Source organism: Heterocephalus glaber, unplaced genomic scaffold (genome assembly GCF_053883595.1).
Source record: "Heterocephalus glaber isolate CG9 unplaced genomic scaffold, H.glaber_assembly_v1.0 deba00000331, whole genome shotgun sequence".
Taxonomy (NCBI): domain Eukaryota; kingdom Metazoa; phylum Chordata; class Mammalia; order Rodentia; family Bathyergidae; genus Heterocephalus; species Heterocephalus glaber.
The window spans coordinates 19,199,661-19,213,773 of record NW_028258142.1 but is presented as its reverse complement, the minus strand read 5'-3'; the positions used below and the strand labels follow the sequence as shown (position 1 = coordinate 19,213,773).

At 37.6% G+C, this 14,113-nt stretch overlaps 1 protein-coding gene across 8 annotated transcripts in view; it reads left to right on the top strand.

Annotated features, from left to right (window-relative positions):
- Zcchc2 (zinc finger CCHC-type containing 2) overlaps positions 1–14,113 on the top strand; it is a 63,184-nt gene that overhangs the window by 22,722 nt on the left and 26,349 nt on the right. For all 8 annotated transcript variants that reach the window (XR_002387331.2, XR_015443226.1, XM_021239290.2 and 5 more), the window contains 4 exons: positions 1,466–1,578; positions 8,496–8,590; positions 10,029–10,112; positions 11,732–11,789. Coding sequence is in view for 6 of the 8 variants with exons in the window: in XM_021239290.2 (XP_021094949.2) it covers positions 1,466–1,578; positions 8,496–8,590; positions 10,029–10,112; positions 11,732–11,789 (350 nt within the window). In the remaining 2 variants the exon portion in view is untranslated. The remainder of the gene's footprint in view (positions 1–1,465; positions 1,579–8,495; positions 8,591–10,028; positions 10,113–11,731; positions 11,790–14,113) is intronic.

Here is a 14,113-nt window from a genome sequence, read left to right as displayed (position 1 = left end):
GTTGAACATTTTTTCATATGTTTATTTGCTGCTTCTTCATCTGAGAAATGTCTGTTCATTTCAGATGCCCATTTTTTAATTGGGTCTTTAAATTTGGGGGTGTCTGATTTTTTTTAAGTTACATATGGTTTTTTTTAGTTCATATGTCTTTTCATTCTTAAATCTACAAGAGACTGTTTTTCATCAAGGCTTTCAGGGACATACTACATGCTGGTTCTCTGAGGAAAATATAGTTTGAAGTACTATCCCAAGTATTAGGTTGCCTGGGTTTTTTGGTGATCTCTGAATGAAATAACACCCAGAGATGACTTGAGTAGTTCCATTTTCCTGTGGCTTATTTTAACTAAGCTGTCTCAGTTAAGGTCAAGGACTTCTTCACTTACTCAAGTTAATGACCTGCTTGTATGTAAAGATGGGGGTGAGTTTTCTAATTTCAAGAGGCTTTGTGCCTCCTATGATGCATCAACCCAGACAGCTTGATAAGGGAGAAAACAGTGGGAGGAGTTGGCTTGTGAACATTTGCCTCTATCTGCTGGACTCAGTCGTAGTAATAGAAGACTGCCAGGGAAAAGAGTAGCTCCATTCCTGCCAGGCACCATCAGTGAGACAGCACACCCCATTGGAGGGAATAAGCTCCTGACTGGCATTCTGATTGAGGAAATTAAATAGGCAGGGCTGTACCATCCAACCTCCAAGTGTACTTTGAAAAATCTCTTTATCTATTTCTACCTCTCTTGTCTCTTGATAGCATAAATTTGTCAAAGCTTAAGGGCAAGTAATCATGAGCAGCCATCATTTGAGTTAGGGAACAACAAACTCCTGTTTCCCTTTTTTCTTCTGTTGGCTTTCTGTGACAATTCTAATGGTGGAAGAGTTGCAGGGGACACAGAGCTGAGGCTGAGAAGTGCTGCCACCTATCGAGGCCAAGTTACTTGATACCAATTTGCCGCCACCTTGTCATCTCACTGTGGAATCAGTGAGAGAGGACACAGCCCACCCCTACCTTACGGCCTGGCTCCCAGGTAGTCTCTTTTCTCTTACTCGAAGAGATACAAGAGTGAAATTATAAAGGTGGAGATAACTCTTTTTAAAATACTGTTCTAAGATACAAATAATACCAGCTGTGCTATGCAAAATGTTCAGTTTAACTTGAACCTAGTACAGATGTCATTGCAGTGTGACTGTAAGTGTGAGGTCCATGCAGATGTGTGCCAGAAGTACAGTATAAGAAGGGCTACAGGGTTCCTCTGCATCACGGCAAGCCCTGAGGTATGCCCACAGGGAAATGTGTTTCATAGAGGAGGGTCATGGGATCTAATGTGATAAAGGTTTGGAAGAGAAGTTGCTTTTGAATGAATGATTTATAAGCAGAAGGCATTTGTCTTCATTTTATGCATCTGTAACATGTTTGTTCCACTTGTCAGTAAGTGAGAAACTTAACATAGATACTGTTTTTCTTTTCTAGCTTCCAAAGGAATTGTCTTCAGAGACTTTTGACAAGACCATCTTAAGAGCCCTGAATCAGGGTTCCCTGAAAAGGGAGGAACGGCGTCACTCTGACCTGGAGCCCATCCTAAGGTAACAGTTTTCCCTGACAGATGGCTGTGGATGCATAGGATAAGCTTTAAAGGGAGCACAGAGATTCTTTCTTGTGAGTACTTTAAAAGTGAACTTTTTATCCTGTGCTATTTAGTTCTAGGCTCACAGTAAAAAATGTCAAACTTACTTTGTTACTGTGTCTTTCAGTTCTCTAATATCATAAAATTTAGTTATTTCTAAAAGATGAAAATATTGAGTTAAACCTCTTTATATGGTCCATAAATTTTTTCTAGGAAGCTGTTATTCAGGATCTCAGCTTGGGAGATATTTTAAGTTGTTAAGTAAGAAGATCAGGCTGATGGCTGATGGATGGGAAGTGAAGGGAAGTGGCCCTTGTTCACTGACATTCGCTTCTCAGGAGACTAGTACCAAATACGGACAAGTCTTTGCCTTTGTGAGTTGTTGGACCATTGGAAAAGACAGATGTGAGTGACATGAAAGTTAAATATAATACTAGGGACACATAAAGCCTGTCTTGAGTTCATTACCAAAGTTTCCCATGTGCCTATTGAGACAGAGGAAGAGATTGAATATACACACAAGGGGGTATCAGTGGCACAACATCCCCTTCAAAGTCAGGGTATAGGAAAATTTACTTGTTTCATGATGGGAAGTTGAGGGATGTTTGTCTAGTGGCTTATATTTTCTCTAAGAGTTTTATATAAGGTGGGTTAATTAAATTGAGGCCAGGGGATCAAATGCTTGAGAGTAGAAGGGACATAAAACTGTGGCGATCTACAGAGCATCCTCATGAAGGAGAAGTAGTAAGCTGGACAAGATGTGTCATTCAACTAAGATCACTACTTACAATGGTATCAATCTGCTGTTTGATCCAAAGTACAAAAGAATCCCAAGTTTGATCCCTAGTGCAAAAAAAATAAAGATCTTTGTAGCCGTTCTTGTCCATGTATATGCTTGGATTGGTCCTGGGTGGGGGCTTTCTTGGATGTGACCATAGGACAGTAAAGCAAGGGAATTTAGGAAGAATGTTCAGCTCTTAACAAATTATGGACAATCAGATCTAAGCTAGCTGGGAAGTGTGAAATAGGTGTGTTGGATAGAGCAGACTGCACCATGCTTGGAGAACAAATGTCATGGTAGTAATCGGTAATTAAGCAGAAAGAATCAAGTTGAGTTTAGTGTGAGTTGTCTGAGGAATGGATGAGGTTGCTAGTGATTTTGGAGGTTAGAATGTAGTTTTGACATTCATCCTCCTCACTCTTCTCTAAGGGATTCTCTTTAAGGGAGTCCAGTGCTGTATTACTGAAAATTTGCAGTTATTAAGTAAATTAAGCAAAAATAGTGCTGGAGCCCATGTAGCTTAGGGTCAAGGTTGAACCTAAAACAGCTTAATTTGAGAAGCAGATTTCCCAGTGGAGAGGATGAGCAGAGATGTGTATCACTTACTCTAGTGGTTCTTGCTCTCCTGAGAAGAGAATTAGGCCCGGGGAATTTTCTCAGGATAGGTGTGGTTGAAAAGAAAAGATTTGTTCCTCAATAGAGACAAGCAGAAATCTGGGAGAGGAAGAGAATTTTCATTGTATTGCAAGATTCAAAGTATGACTATGAGTGTAAATGACTAGATTGAGATAGGAAATATAGAGGAAAACAGTGGAGGAAAGGCAGGTGAACAGAGAATTCACTGTCAGATGGGCACCCATGTAGACACCTGTGTTGTCATGAAGTGATAAAAGATTTAGGATGGAGGAGAAAGTAAGGCTGAATATGGACCTGAAAGATTGACCTAAAGGTTGGTGTATGACACAGGTGAAGTGAAATTGAGGGGAGAGTGGCTAAATGACCGGTTCAAGGGAGTGCAAACATATACATGTTAACGGGGGTGTGAGGACATGAACACCTTCCACTCGAATGGTTCTGAGGAATGCTGGAACCCAGGTTTTAGTAGAAGAGGAAGGTATAGGCTCTAGTCACTAAGAATTTGAATGTTTGGGAAACCTTAGATGGCATAGTGGAAGGGTTTAGAGGAGGAATGAGAGGAGAGCAGAGAGCATTCCTTGGATGAAACTAGAAGAGCAGGTGGGTGAAAGTACAAAATAATTGAATTTCTGAGTCCTTGTGCTGCTCAGACTTTTATGAGCAGATGCATCTCCTAGGGATCATGTTAAAATGTGCATTCCTTATTCTGCAGAACTAGAGTGGGCTTGAGATTATGCAATTCCAGAAAGCTCCAGGGCATGTTGGTGGTCCACAGAGCACTCACTGAGTAGCAAAGCTTCAGCAGCTGGATTGTTGGATCCAGAAGTACTTTGAAACAGTTTTCCACCGTGCTGTTAGGGAAGGGGAAGCATGAACCTGGTAGTCTTATCAGGGTTCATGAAGGGAGTCAGACTGCATGCATCCTCTGGTGTGTGGGAAGGAACAGAATGTGACTCTCATGGACCGACAGGTTGGGGTGTGCTATTATCCTGGCCATACTGGTGTCAAACTCAAATTCAGCCAGCCTCACATAAGAAATAATTATTAATATCCTTGAAAATTTTGGGACATCAAAGAAGCTTTGAAGAATGATGTCAGAAATGTGTCCTGGCAGAGGCATCTGCTGAGTCTTTAGGATAATTGTTAGCCAGTTGAAGCATGAGGAGACTGACCTGTACTTTTTGACTTTAAGTGAGTATTCCCAATGGCTGGCACAGATCCAGGCACACTATAAATGTTCTGTAAATATTTGTTGAATGAATTTTTAAAAACCACCATGTATACAAATGTAAACAGAGTTTCTAAAGAGGAATACTAGACCTTTATTTTTTTTTAATGAGTGAAGAATATACTTGGCCCAAATTTAGAAGAAACAAAGTGAAAAGACAGCCTCTACTCTCCAGACTCTTTTTTCATAGAGACAGATAAGCCCTTTATTATTTTATGGTATAAAATAACCCCCTTTTTTCCCCTCAAGACTGGCTCTTTAACTATCTTATTGTAACCAAGTTATATCAACATTTAGATGTTTGTCTACTCAAATTACTATAGTAAAAATTCTTGAACATTTATCTTTGTATGTAAGTGGGGATTTGACTGTGGGATAAATGATTAGAAGTATAACTATTCAAAGGTTGTCTGTATTTAAATTTTATTTTAATTTCCAGATAGCTTTCCATAGTAGATCTCTCTCCAGAACTGATGTCAAAATTTAGTTGCCATTTTAACTTAATACTACTAAACTATCAGAAATTAACTGGTTAGCACAATACTAGTGGGATTCTGTGTACTTGGAGAATTTCTGTGTTCAGATTTTAGCTATGTGTATATTTTATACTCATAGTGGCTAAGAGCTTAGTCTTTACCTAGGAGGATTGAAGAAAATGACTTATCATAAAAAGAATCAAGTTATTAGCAATATTTCTCAACATAGATGTTAGGGTGTCATTAGTTTTAAGAGAGAAAAAAGAGAAAGAAGATGAAGAGAGATATGCCTAAAGTATGGGATGTGCACTCAGTTTAACACATTCACATGTAATTCGTATGTCTCATTGCCAGCTATCTGAACCACCAGTGGTACATGGCTGACTGACCTATCAGGTGGGGGACAGTCCATTGGGTGGTATAAGCCGCCCAGTGGCACAGTCATGCATGTACTGGTGGTTCAAGCAAGTAGGAATGTGTTAATGTCTGTAGTTCTACCTCTGGCTGGCTGTGTGGCTAGATCCCCTTGACCTCTTCAATCATTCACTAGAATTCTTTTCCTTGTTTTGTTTTTTGGGGGTTTTGTTCACATTTTTTCATTTCCTTTAATCATGAAATTTACTTCATTACTCCAGATGAAGTCAGGATTTAAATTGACTTCTTTTTTCACACAATGAATTCTTTTCTGTATTACTGATTTCTTATGTGATACTTCATACATTCTTAAATTAACATGTTTCTGAGTTTCTTGTTCCAGTATCACATTTCAATTATTAGAGCTTTATAGTTTATCAAGTATTAAATGAATGTGTTTTTTTTCTGGTTCTGTTTCCCAAATACTCTTACGCATTCTCAGATATTTATTCTTCAACTTAAATAAGTTATTTTAAAACTCGATAAATATACACATAATCTAGGAGATATGTTGAACTGCCTGGTTCAAGTTATAGTAGTACCAGTGACTGCTATCTCTGTGTGACTGTCATTTTTAAAAAACCATTGCTGGCTCCTCTCCTCTTTCCCCTGGTCCCTTCTGAACAGTTACATCCTGCCAAGGACAGAGCAAGTTATGCACCAGTATCAGGAAGGGAGGATGTGCCCTGTGAGCTGGAGAAGGCACACAAGAGGCATGGTAAAGCCATTGACTTCTGGGCTATGATGAGAGAGACCTGGAACAAGTGTCAAGAGCCCAAGGGTGAGGAGGGCAGATGTGTGAAGGGATGGATGGCCTTGCAGGGCACTGGAACTCAAGTTGGGATCAGGGGTGTCTGTATAAGTGTTGGAAGAGAGTAGTGGTGATGGTAGAGATGGATTTTAGTAAATATATAAATATATTAAGGATAGTGAGAACCAGTTTGCTTTTTTCTGGAGAAAGATTCTTATTGGAAAAGGTAAAAACCAGAATGAACCCTAGATGGAGTGTCTGATTAGAAAAATGTGGTTGTGTATATGTGTGTACACATACTCATTCCCCGGGTCTGTTCATTGAAAGGGTCCAGAAACAGGAACACTGTAGTAACTGGGTGTACTGGTGCTCAGATCTTAACTTCTCTGTAGCATTCTCCACTAAAAGGAACGGGGGCTAGTTGAGGAATAAGCTGATTTAGGAGCTTGGGCAGGAAATACAGAAGATGAGCCTGTTGTGCCTAAAAGCATCAAAATACTTAAAGAATGATATGGTAGGCTGGGTCAGTGTAGCTCAGTGGCACAGCGCCTGCCTAGCAAGCTCAATTCCCTGAGTTTGATTCCCAGCACAAGGAGCGGGGGGCGCTTGAGATTTAGTTCAGTGGTACTGTGCCTGTCTTGCAAGGGCAAGGTCCTGAGTTCAATCCTCTGTACTGAACAACAACAACAAAAAGAATGATAAAGCTTTGTCACAAGGACACAGAGCCAGCTTGAAGGGACTCTGAGTTACTGGATCTGGGACAAATAGAACATCAAAACAAGTAACAATAGAAACCATGAGTCCACTTTGAAATACATACTAAATGAATTGATTGAATGTGTGAGGAATAAGGTATTGACATTACCAAAGTCCTTTTCCACAACTTTCCCACAAAATTATGCTCTTGAATTTAGTATATGTGTTGCCAAAGCAAGCACAATGCTCTTGAATTTAAAGGGAGAAAGCAACTTTCGAGTAGAGAGAAGCCCATCGCTTCTCAGCCTTTTGGCTAAGATCAAGTGTCGAGTAGAGAGAAGCCTGACAGATGCCACTTTAGTCGAGTAAAGTGAACTGGGTCAGTCAGAGTTGTGTTCCACACAATCTGCTGCTGCAAAAGAACACAGTCTCACTGCTTTGGTAGTTCTGCCTGAATCTAATCAGACACACCTGCCTGGAGAGCATGCCACACAGTGCCTGACCTGTTCTCCCACTTCTAGAAGAGCCACAGAAAGTCTGAGAAGTAGAGACCTGTAGTAGCTGACAGCCGCACAGGATTCTGAGCTGGCCTTTGCAAGAAAAAGTATACTTTGCAGTCAATTTGCAAAACTTCACTGGGGGCCAGAGGATTAAAAGAGAAAGATTGAGCGATGTTAATTTCCTGGCAGTAATTGTAGGAGAATGACTTTATAGGAAATGCTCACTGATGTCTTCCTGAGTGTTGAGGCAGCAGATCAGCTATTTATGATTTGTGAAAAAAACATTCTTTGTCCTACATGTACAACTCTTCTGTAAACTTGAGATTTTCAGAAGAAAAAAGTAATTATTTTCACAAGGAACCACTTTTAGAAATGACTTTTAACTAGAAGTACAATTAAAATTAGAGGATGTTGCTCTTTTTTGTTCTCCTCAACAATGATACTATTTTGCTTCTTTTCATTAAATGTCTTGGGACAGAACAACACATTACTAAATGTAAAAAGATCACTCCCTTGTTTTTTATTTGCTACATAATCCTTTTTAGTTGAACTGTAATTAGTATATTTTATGGCCATTTTAGTTGTTTCTAAGTATGTTTAAACTACTACAAATAATACTGCAGGAATCAGGGATATATTTCTTAACACATTTGGATATATTTACCTATAAGATCAATTTATAGAATTAAACTTGTTTGTCCAACCTGGCAGGGTGACATACACCTGTAGTCCCAGCACTCAGGAGGCTGAGGCAGGAGGATTGCCATGAATTTGAGGCCAGCCTGGGCTACATAGTGAGTTGAAGGCCAGCCTGAACTATAAAATGAGACCCTGTCTGAAAAAAACCAAAACAAACTTGTTTGTCCAAAACTCTTATTTTTAATATGCAATATTTCTAACTTATTTCTGAATAGATAATAGCCAATTATATCCTCAGAAGAAGCCAAGAAATTTGTATGTTGAACCTAGGCAATTGGCAATATGACTATTTATACATTTTGAATCTTATAACCCTGAGAACTGGTAATATTTCTCAGGAATTTGAAGCTGAAAAGATAAATAATTTGTTGAGGGTGATTTAGCTTATAAGTGGTTGGAATGGGGTTCAGATTTTGGTAAATGCTCCTTGACACGTGCTCTAACTATATGTTTAAGATCCATTTTATTGGTGCCATGGAAGGAAAGGTCTCCCGTTGGAATCTTTGGACTCTTTTAATTAGATTAATAAAATGCAAGGAAAAATGATTCTCAAAGGTAAAACAATAAGGAAATAGATTAGAAAATAATAATTCTTTTCATTAGGAATTTTTTTTTCCTGTACGTGAATGAAACAGTCACTTGTTGACTCTGTGGATGTATACTGGAAATTAACAAATTTTTCTTTTTACATGCAGGCAGCTATTTTCAACTTCATCACAAGCTTTTCTACGGAGTCAGAAAGTACACAGCTTTTTTCGGTCTATATCGTCAGATTCTCTACACAGTCTCAGTAAGCATCCTTTGTTCCTCTGCAGAAATTTGGGTTTTTTCTTTGTCTTTTGTGCTTTTACCTTGTGTTCTAGTAGTTAAAAGTTAGAAATTGTAGTTAAATAAATAATTAACAAATACTTGTCATTTTTAATGAATTTTATGTGGCAGTTTTAGAGTAATGTATAAAAGCTAATATAACAAAACAGACTGATTACTAGGCAGAATCTAAGAATCTCTGAGACTCTGGGACATGCTCAATCCTTCAGTTCCTGCTGGCATACAGATTGGGGATACATGGCAGTGCTGGGTATAGTGTTGTAAAATCTGCAATCTGCCTTAAATATTTTGAATATAATTAGCAATTAGAGTTAAAAAGACAATTTTTTATGGCCAGTTGACTAAGGCAAGGTATACAATTCCATGGTTAAATGTATGCCTGAATAGTGATAATAGCCTGGTCACTCCAGAGCATGCTGTATATTTCAATTCTTTCTCCCTGAGCCAGGTATAAGTACTTTTTAATAAATATTTATCAGTAGCATATGTTTAATTGTCAAAAGGCATTAAAACAGAAAGTTTAAACTTCCAGCTCATATTAACAGGCTGCCTAGGAAAACACCTACATGAGGAATCCATCTATAAATACAGGAAAGCTCATCTTGAGAGCTTGGCAATGCTTAAGTTGCATGAGCAATGCTAATGAGGTTGGCAGATTTCGTTTTAAGGTTGTAAAATTAAAATACTGTTGTGGAAAGTCTTGTAGTACAAGTCTGAGTTGTTTCACCAACAAACATTTGTTGTCAAGGTTCATTTGCACAAGTTTTTGTTTTGAAAAATTGATTACCTTTTTGTTTCTTTGGGACAGAGGGTAACATTTCATATCCTTACAGCTAACTCTGAGAAAAAAAAATATTAAACTCCTAAATGACTTAAGATGTTGAACTCTGGAATCCATTGCTATCACAATGTGTTTCGTGGGCTAGAACTGCTCTACAAATTGTCACTGCTCTGTAGTAGAACAGAAAGTCACAGGGTATAGAGAAAGCCTTGTAGTAATTTAGCATTGCCACAATATAGTTATTTTGTTTAATAAAAGTAACAATGCACAGTGAACTGGAGATTTAAAAAACAAATGTCCTTAGTTCCCACAAGTTTATGAGAGGCACCCCTTATCCACTTGCTTGTGTGGCACATGAATACATTAAGGTTGATAGATGAGCTTTGATTCATTCAGGTTGTGTGGTTCTTGAGGGAATAGCTGGCTCTTCAACACACTTTATAGTCCAGTGCTTTGTGCCCTGTCCTCTTGCTTTCTTAAAGGTCCTAACTAATAGAAGTATTCTCACTGCTAACCCTTCATTCTCATGTTCTTTGGTGAGGAATAATCATTACATTTGTTTTATCTTGGTATTATAATTTTCCTTTAAAAATTAATGGTATTGAATTACTTCCTACAGATAACTTACAGTCTTCTCTGAAAACTTCTAAGATATTAGAACACTTAAAAGAAGACAGCTCAGAAGCTTCCAGTCAAGAAGAAGGTAAATGTGCATTTAATAGAATAAGTCAAGGATGGAGCAGATTAAGGAGCCTACAGACAGAAATGAGAATTGGGATATGACAAAGGTGCTGTTGCAAAGATCAGACTGTTCACTAAATGGCATTTGCACAATTGACTTTCCATATGAATATATATAATTAGATTCCTACTTACATCATGCACAGAAGTTTTAAGTGATTAACTACTTAATTGTAAGAAGTAACATTTAAACTTAAATGTTAATCTGGGAAGAGAAAACTTTCTTGGACAAGGCAGAACATGGACATATCTCACTAATCTAAAACAGCATCCTGACAAAAGAAACCAGGCAATTAGAAGACAATTCACAGAGGAGATGATATTAGCAGAATATTTACAGATAAAAGACTATATGCCAGTTATAGACAGAGACTTCTAAATATTAATGAGAATATCATCCTAACAGAAATATGGACAAAATAGATAGATAGATAGATAGATAGATAGATAGATAGATATTTCATAGAAGATGACAACTGAACAGTCATTAAACAGCATGAAGCCTCACTAGTTATAGAGAAAATGCAAATGAAAACAGATGTCATTTCACACTCATCAAATTGGCAAAACATTGTCAAGTCTGACATTTATCAAGCATGTGAAGCAAAGGGAACTCCTGAAGACCATCAGCAGATGGGTATATAAATTGGCATGACTGTTTTAGACAGAAATTTGGCACACGGTAGTAAAGTTGGAGATAATTTTGTGCTGCTGTCCCATGATTCTGCATTGATGAAACTTGTTCATATGCTTGAGGAGTCCTGGACAGAGGTACACATGGTATCAGTGTTTGTAAGAGCAAATATCAGGAAATTACCTTTATGTTCAAATATCAGTGAATTTTTAAATAGTGATATGTTCGTGCTGGGTGGGAGTTAAAAGTATATTTAAGGTATATTCCAAACATGCATCACCACTGTATGTTTATGAATGCACATATGTGGGTAGTAAAATAGGACTTTCACTAGATTGTTTCAACAAGTTAGGTCCTAGTTAACCTCTGTAGAGGGAGGAACATGAATAAAATGGTGGAAGACCCTAAGTCATATCTAGATATTTTATTTATTTATTTATTTATTTATTTGGTACTAGGGGTTGAACTCAGGTCCTTCTGCTTGCGGGACAGGCGGTGGAACCACTGAGCTAAATCCCTGGCCCAAGACATTTTATTTTTTTTAAAAAGAGCTGCCAAAGAGAAGTCTCTGATCTGGGTGTTATGTGGGTATTTGTTATTTTAATAGAATTTTTAAAATATTTGAAACACTTCATTTTCTAATGATTTAAAAAAGAGAGTTCCACCTGAAATTGAATGTTGTATTTGCAGTGGCATGCACATAGTAGACTTTCATAATTTTGGACAAGATTGATTAATGTTAGATGAAACACATTTGAGAGGCTATTTAAGGTAAATCAGTAGCTTTTTATGTCTTTGAAAATTCCTTCTTTAAGGTATATATTTTTCTGTGCTGGGAAATGCTCAGAAGTGCCAGTGTTTTGATGGCATAATTTGAAGCATCATCCCTTTAGATATGTGCTGTGGCATTTTTTGTGATAAACTAATTACTTTTTCTTCTACTCTAGATGTGTTACAGCATACCATAATCCACAAGAAACATACTGGGAAAAGTCCCATTGTGAAGTAGGTATCTAATTTTTTTGGGGGGGTGGTACTGGGGATCAAACTCAGGACCTTGTGCTTTTGAGGCAGGCAGCAGCACCACTGAGCTATATCCCCAGCCCGGTATCTGATTTTTAAAATGTAAATACCTTTGTATGCTTTTAAATCAATGTAACATATAAGTTACTGATATATTTGGCTATAATTCTGATATTTTCCCCACTTACTGAGTTTCCTTTTGTCTCCTTCCTTGCTGCCTTTTGGACTATTTTTCTCTTCTGTTAGCCTTGATAGTTATATGTTATTTTTCTGTTCTGGTTTTTATCCTAGAGCAGTGGTGGCAAACCTATGGCACACATGCCACAGCAGGCTGTTTGTATCTTTGAAAGCTCTGAAAAGTTCACCATCACTGCCCTAGAGATTGTATTGTAGGTCTTTGATTTATTAATGTCTGTACCAATTTGTGTTTCTAGCATTTCCCAAGTTTAGGATTTTAGATTGCTGTAATCCCATTTACCTTTTCCTGAGTTATAAATTGTAGCCATTATGCTTCTTCATAGTTTTAAACTTCATGAAACCTTTGTCCAATATTTGTTTAGATTTTACCATTCCCTTGCTCTTCATTCCTTCCTATGTAATTAAGAATCCACTTATGATCATTTCTCCTCTAATAGAAGAACACTGAATGTGAATGTAATTTTAATCTGAAAATTGCCTTCATGTTTGAAAGTTATTTTTACTAGATATGGGATTCTAGGTTGACACTTACTGTTAGCTCTTTGAAACTGGTTTTCATTGTCTTTTGGTCAGTGACCTTTGGTCCTTTGTGTTGTATCCTTTCAGTCCACCTTTGATTTCTCCTGCAGATCATAACAAATCATTCATGTGAGTTTTGACTCATATCACACTATTGTTCCCCTCAACCATATGTCACAAGACTTTTCCACTCAGGCCCTTTGTGAATTCTATAGCCTACTTCCTAGCCTTTAGTAGATAATTCTAGGAGGTACCAGCAACTTTGAGCCCCTATGGCTTATAGTGGCAACCTCTTTGGAGTCTTGCTATTTCACTCTCCCTGCTCCTTTGCTCCTACTTTCTGCGACCATCTCTCAAATAAATTATGTCATTTTAGACCACGGATGTCCAACTTTTTGGCTTACATAAGCCATACTGAGTAGAGAGGGGCCACATACAAAATATATAATCAATGTATATAAGTAATAGAATTTCCTTTTGTTAATATTTTAACTTAAGTTATTTTACAAAATAATACAAGCCCAACCAAGTTTAATAATTAGTAAGAAAATTTACATGTCTGCTTAATAGCAGTAAACTCCTGCCTTCAAAGGCACATACACGTGTGGGTAGATTGAAATACTATTACTGGCATTCGCTGTGTTTTACTCACCAAGTCACAGGAGTGCCTGTTACACCTGATACACACAGGTTTCCATTTAACTGTGTGGCAGACTCAGGAGGCAAAGGTAATGCTGCACTGCACCCTCCCTTACACATGGTTCAGTTATCTCCTGTGCAATTCACCCCTGAGTTATGAAAAATATCAGTAAAAACCACATAACAGTGTTAAAAGTTTATGGTCTGGTGGAGCTGTATTACTTGCTGTCTATGGCTACATATGGCCCATGGCCTGCGAGTTGGACTTGTCTGTTCTACACTCTTGGTTTTGAGAGGAACTCAAGCAATCTGGCCACCATTTTTAGTCAGTCTTATTGTAAGATTTGAAGGTAATGTGCTTTTTCCTCTGATTGCTTTTAAGTGTTTCTCACTGTCTGGTTTTCTACAATTCTGTGGTATGCTTTATCCCTGTCTTTGTATGAATTCTGCTTCTTGAATCTGTTGCTTTGTATCTTTGGATTTTGGAAAGCTCTCAGCTTTTATCTCTTCATATAGTGCTTTTGCCCTCTTCTCTTGCTCCATCTTCCAAGAGTTACAAGTCTTTAATATATAAGACTTTTCATTATGTCTCTCATAGAAAAACCAAAACCTTTGTTTGGTTTCCATATTTTCTCTTTCATTGCTTTTGTATATTTTCTTCCAACCAAAATTTCCTCCACACTAATTTTCTTCACCTATTTCTTATTCATTGAGTTCTTAATATCAGTTTTACAATTATAGAATTAAATTTGGTTCTTTTTTATATTTCCCAGTCCTCTTCCAAAATCTTCATTCATGTTGTATTGATTGACCATGTTAAGCACTGTTACCTGAAGTCCATATCCAGTAACTTCATATTTTGGATTCTCATTGGGCTTGTCCTATTCCTATTGTCTGTTTCTTTGGGTTTTCAGTCACTTTATCCTGTCCCTTCATGCAGCTGTTTATAC